Source organism: Spinacia oleracea, chromosome 4, assembly GCF_020520425.1.
Source record: "Spinacia oleracea cultivar Varoflay chromosome 4, BTI_SOV_V1, whole genome shotgun sequence".
In the NCBI taxonomy this organism is placed as follows: Eukaryota; Viridiplantae; Streptophyta; class Magnoliopsida; order Caryophyllales; family Amaranthaceae; genus Spinacia; species Spinacia oleracea.
The window spans coordinates 9,308,585-9,314,918 of NC_079490.1; the positions used below are offsets into that span (position 1 = coordinate 9,308,585).

At 31.9% G+C, this 6,334-nt stretch overlaps 1 protein-coding gene and 1 non-coding gene across 2 annotated transcripts; both read right to left on the bottom strand.

Annotated features, from left to right (window-relative positions):
- Positions 1 to 681: 681 nt before the first annotated feature.
- On the bottom strand, positions 682 to 754 carry TRNAF-GAA (transfer RNA phenylalanine (anticodon GAA)). The gene has a single exon. It is a non-coding gene; the product is annotated as a tRNA-Phe (tRNA).
- Positions 755 to 5,337: 4,583 nt separating this feature from the next.
- LOC130471299 (uncharacterized) lies at positions 5,338 to 5,901 on the bottom strand. The gene has a single exon (XM_056841343.1). It carries the CDS (start codon positions 5,899 to 5,901, stop codon positions 5,338 to 5,340), a length of 564 nt encoding a protein of 187 aa, XP_056697321.1.
- Positions 5,902 to 6,334: the final 433 nt, after the last annotated feature.

Consider the following 6,334-nt stretch of genomic DNA (forward strand, 5'->3'; position numbering starts at 1 on the left):
TTACAATTTATTGTCAAAAGTAATTTTAATCACAATTATTTGGGAGTATACTAGTTAGCGGTTCCATAAAAACAATTGGTTTTGCTTAGCCCCCTATATGAAGTTGGTCGAGGATTTCTTGTACTCATAGTGAAACAAAAATAAACATAAAACATACTTAATAAATGTGTGAAAAGTGGATAATACTTGCTTAAAAGCAAAATCATCACCAATTATCTGTTGGTTCAGTAGTGATTGAGGCTGAATTTGTTAGGGAGGACGCGTTCTCGATCCCGCACAACAACAATTGAGAGAAAACTGAAACCTATCCACCCAAAACACGATTGGAATCCAGATTAGCCCTAAATGTGAACCGTGTGGTAACACCAAAGACAAAAATGTACCGAAAGTACGTAATAAGTATGTAACTGTCCTCATATACAAAAAAAATTAATCATCAGCCAATTTTTTAAAATGTGTGAAAAGTGGATAATACTTGTTTAAAAGCAAAATCATTATCAATTGTTCGTTAGTTCAGTATGATTGAGGCTGAATTTATTAGGGAGGACGCGTGCTCGATCCTTACAACAATAATTGAGAGAGAACTGAAACCACGTCGGAGAAGGTGAAAAACAAAATTATATGTGAATTCGAAAAGAAAATGTGAAAATTTGAGAAAGAAAAAAAAGATAAAAAATAAATTGCGGTGAGCGTGGATCGAACACGCGACCTTCAGATCTTCAGTCTGACGCTCTCCCAACTGAGCTATCCCCGCTTGTTTGATCTAAAATCTAAATGTATTAATTTAATAATATTTAATACGAAAGTTAAAACCGTTTGCGTGAATAGTTGGGCTAGTAAATGCATATCCATTGTCATTGGGCTTTATATTAGTACTCCGTAATTACTAATTGGGCTTTATATTAGTACTCCGTAATTACTAATTTGTGCAAATAACTGAATAAATCCGATTGTCAAACCTGGTTACAATTGGTTACAGATCGACAAGCAAGGTGTAATCGGTCCGGGTTACATTATATAATACGAAGTATCTTAGCTCTGTTTTGTTAGATTTATTTTGACTTATTTCAGACAATAAGTTCATATAATATAAGTTCAGAAAAAATAATTTTTTTCCAGACACTTTTACACCTAAATAAGTTTATTTCAGACAAAGTAAATTTAAGTTCAGTGCAAACAAGTTCAGATAAGTTCAGATAACATACGTTTAGAAAAAACAAGTCGAATAAACATAACATTTGTCCAAAGTTCATGTGCTCTTACATACGAAGTATTAAGAGTCAGATTAGAACATTTTTTTGTCAGTTGTGCAAATAAGATAATGTTGCAATTCTAGTCACGTGATAGGTTTCATGAACTTCACAAATTCTTATTTATAATGGGTGTACAATAAATTTTGTACATCGGAGTAAAAGTTGACTCAAAATGCTTAAAAGTTACATTTATATATGTAAAAGTTATCTATTTTTTAATGATCATTAGTTTCACGCATGCCAATGCACAACTTTGATCATTTATATCTTAAATTCTCTTTATGCAAAAATTATAAAAAGTTAATATTTTGAAAATACACATTGAGACGAATCTAACAAGATCCCACATGACTATGTTTTATCTTATATAAAAAGCATTAAGAATAGTCAAAGTAGATTATATGAATAGTGGCAAAAGTCCAAACGTTGCGAGTATTAAAAGACGCAGGAAGTATAACTTATTTTTGTTGAGAATTTGATTTATTTTATTAGACTTAACAATTTGTTTTCAAACAATCTTGTTTTTTATTTTTTTTTATTTTACTCATCATGCTTATGCCTACACGAGTACACGTGTCTATTCTTCATCGACACTTCTATTACTATATAATACGGAGTAAAAGAGATACCAGAAATGACACGTGTCAATTCCTTGTGCGATTTTTTCCCGCCAAAAACCCTTTCCTAAAAAAAATTACTTTATCCTATTTTTACTTTCTCTCCTTTTGTATAAATGTTTAGAAATAGAAAAAATTATAAGATTATTAAATATGACATTATTAGACAATTTTGGTAATATTTAGTCAGATAGTCATATCAATAATAAAAAACATTCTTACTCAATATTTTGTTCATATTAAGCATATCAAATATTTAATTTGGTCAAATCATCATATTAAACATATAAAATATATAATACGTAATAGAGCGAAAATTGTATAATATATGATAAAATGAGTATGTTCGAGATTTGTTAATTACGCAATTTAAGGCATAAATATTTCAGTTAAAAAAGATGATCCATTAATAATTTTCAAATAACCGTGCGTGCACGGGACCTAATCTAGTTGGTTATTAATTTGGAGTGGATGATATTGATAAAAATGAGGCGAAATCTGATAAAATCTTAGTGCATATGCCATTTTGCAGGGAGATGCTTCGTACGTGGCTTTGCTTTAGTTTATGGTAAGACTTCACTTTTAAGTTTCCTCTAAATTACTCCAAATGCCATGAACATGATAGTCATTTTTCACGTGTGGTATCAAGATATCTTAATTTCCTACAATTCTACGTACACAAGTCTATAACTTGTACCGTTCAAACGGTATGGTAAGGTGTGGTTTGGTTATGTCTAGTTAGGTCATATTCTTTTGATCACCTGGTTTTTACTTTTAAAATGTTTGCGCATTATAGACGCTAGACGTGTAGCCGATATAACTCGTATTTGTTCAAATGGTATGGTGTGGTTTGATTATGTACGTCTAGCTAGGTCACCTTCTTCTGATCACCTAATTTTTATATGTACAACGTTTGCATTTTGTAGATGGTAAACGTGTAGTCATCCGTCTCTCGTTTGGAATGTATGCCTACAAGGATACAATTGTACATATACAAGGCTACAATGAACTTGTATTTTCTCAAACCGGTATGGTCTGATCACCTGATTTTTACATATATGTATTCTTTATTCATTAGTGTTTTTATTCTTTTATATTCTTCTTAATTACATTAACCTTTGTAGTCAAATTTGACTACTAATACCTAACACGATTTTGGTACGTACAATTAATTATGAAACATAAAATGAAAATGCAAATTAAAGCAATAAAAATATAATTTTAGTTAAAAATCTAAGCTTTTGTTGGTAATCAGTAACAAAAAATTATAAGAAAATAGGATATTAAAGATAGTTGGTTCATGTATACCATGAAAACCAATCCAACATTGTCAGTTCTAAGTACATATATATATATGCTTGTTTTGTGGAGGGAAATGCTTCATTTTCATTACTTTACTTAGGTTTGTGGTAAGGCATAAACTTTTGTCCTTGTAAAAACGTATTTGTTCAACTTAAATTACAAACAAACTTATAAAGAAATTGCATGTACACGAATACACGATGTCTATTGGTTAAAACTAACTTCAAATATTATTTTTGGCCAAATCATCTGAGGGAAAGTAGGAAATATCGACCGGATATAGCAAGTTTATCATTGAAATCATATTTTCAATTTGGGGCGTCCAAACTCCAGAGGGGTTAACATAACTCAACGTGGTAGTTAACTTGCTATAGCCGGTAACATCTTCCGGTATCTTGACTTTTTTGCCAGTTAACACGGTTGCTATACGCAACCTTTAATTACTTTGGCGCACCCCTGTAAAAAACCAAAAATACCCTTTTTAATTCTTTGGTTTCTGTATGAAATAGTTAACTATATTTTGTTCAATCTATATGAAATAGTTAACTCTATTTTGTTCAATCTATACGAAATAGTTAGTTCCACTATGTTCAATCTATGCGAAATAGCTAATTCTGTTTTGTTCAATCTGTACAAAATGGAAGTGTATATTTCATATAAGTTACATGAAGTGACTCGAAAAAAACAGAAAAAATGGATATTACCTCAATTCCAAGGTCTTCCAAGTCAAAAAAAACCGTCCATGTCAATCCAAATACGTATTCTAATTTTATCACGTACACGTTACACTAAAAAAAATTCAAGTTTACGTGAACAAAAATAATAGGGGAAAAGGTTGAGAGAAAACAATAAAAGTGGGGGTTAGGTTTTTTTTTCAGAATGAAACAAATGAATGAAAAAAGGGTTGCGTCAAGTAAAATCATGTTGCATTTAGCAACCCCCCAGTCAATTGGACCGAAACCTAACCCAAGTTGTCGTTTCCGCAACACCGTTTCTCTCTCATCCCTTTAGCGCCGGGAACGAACGTAGCAAATATATTTTGCGACGGGATAACGACGGAATTTTCTACTAACGATGGCCCCTTTTATGACGGGTTCACAACAGGAAATCCCGTCATTAATCAACAATTATTGGCCTTTAGCGACGGGATTTTCGTCGTTAATGGTACAATTTCTTGTAGTGTATATTTTGGTTATAACTTGTTAATATATATACCGGCTACATATAAAAAAACCATAAAAAAATATTGGAAAAAATGCGTAATAAAAGCTTTTAACCGTTGGGTCAACCCGAAACCGAACCCGAACACTCTGGTTCTTGAACAATTGTTAACCCGAACCCGAAAGTGACCGACCTGATAGAACGTACACAAAAGTGACCGACACACACCTGATCCGACCCGTTTGATAGGTCACTTACTAGTGTTAGTGGTTCTTTTGGTTAAACCGCTACTGGTGTTAGCGGTTCATCTTATTATTTATAAAAAAAATATGAAGTTCGTATCTGATAATGTGGACGGTACCATGAAAAATAGTTTTTAAACCAATGCAAATTGGAAATTAATTTTCATTTTAGCAATTTTTAGGGAAATTAATGTTCGATTTCTATCACATATCATGTCATTAAGATATACAACGACCAAGATACTAATGTTTGTTAATTTATGATCAAAAGTCACACGACGGTATGATATCCACCATAGACATTTATCACATATGATATTTTCTCAATCTAACTAGGATCGTTATCAATAGCCCATAAATTATGAAAATTAGATGGACTCGTGGTGTTATTTTTCTATACATTCATTATATGAAAAACAAAACTAAAATTATTATAAATTCTGAAAATTACATTTATCACATATCATGGTGTTAGTTTTCTATACATTCATGAAAACAAAACTGAAAGCGGAAATAGCTTAGTTGGTTAGAGCTTCTCTCCCGATTCTAGATAATCACTGAGATCGATTCTCATCCCTGCCGTTATACCTCATTTGCACCAAAAAAAAAATCTATGAAAACAAAACTAAATTATTATAAATTAAAATTTACACAATTTAAAAAATACACAAGGCGTTAATCAAAAGCTACATAATTAATAATAATCTCTAAACACAAAATTAACCAAAACCTAACCCTAGCTTATTAATTCAATAATCAAAACTAGCTAGTTGCAGCAGATCTGTTGCAAAACTTAATAGCCTCTTTCAAATCCTCCTCTCTAAATTCAGCACTCCCTTTCCTAATATGAACATGATTAGCAACATTAACATCACCACAAATTCCCTTCAACTTATTGTTTTTCTTATTCTTGTTAAAATTAGGCTTAATACAAGCCATACAACTTGACTTAACCACATTCCACAACTTCCCTTGACCATGACACATCACCAATTGAACCAAGTACGGCACCATGCATGACTTAGACGACTTCTTACCCTTACTAGGGTTGTTGTTGTTGTTGTTGTTGTTGTTGTTGTTGTTGTTGTTAATATTAGTATACCATGATGGTAATGAGGATTGCATTGGTGATGGTAATGGTGATGAGATGGGAGAGTCGTCGTCGTCGTCGCGAGGGCACGATTCGTAAATAGATGGTGTTGTTGGGGCATTTGAGTAATTACTTGGGTTTGTGCTAGTAGATGAAAAAGAGGATACTAATTCTAACACCCATTCATCTTGTAATACATCATGTATTAACCCTAATGATGACTTCATCCCTTCCATATTATCTCGATCTTTCTTGGATATGTGAAAGTAAAAAGCTTTGATTTAATTTAATTTACTCTCTTTTTTTCTTTGATTTTTGTAGCAAAATTGATTAAACTATTAAGACGAGATTTAGTATATATAGAGGGAATTTAGGGTTAAATTAGGTGAGGATTTAATTTCACTGCCACAATTAAGGTATTCTGTTTCCATTTTAATTGAAAGTCTAATTAATTGTTGAGGAAAATCTTTTCTTAATTGCGAATACTTTCCGGGTTGGAAAACTACAATTTTGGAAAAGGAGATCAATCCCATGATCTTAGAAAGTGATTGTAGATATCCGGGATAATTAGGAGTAAATCAATGTCAGCGTGGTTTTTGCAATATCCAATGTTAGTTCAGAATATATCTTTTTGGTCGGGTGTGAATAGGGCAGCAAATGAGCCAAGTT

Bases quoted from the DNA above. Each gene is read 5' to 3' on its own strand.
- LOC130471299 (XM_056841343.1), bottom strand. From the start codon at position 5,901: ATGGAAGGGATGAAGTCATCATTAGGGTTAATACATGATGTATTACAA.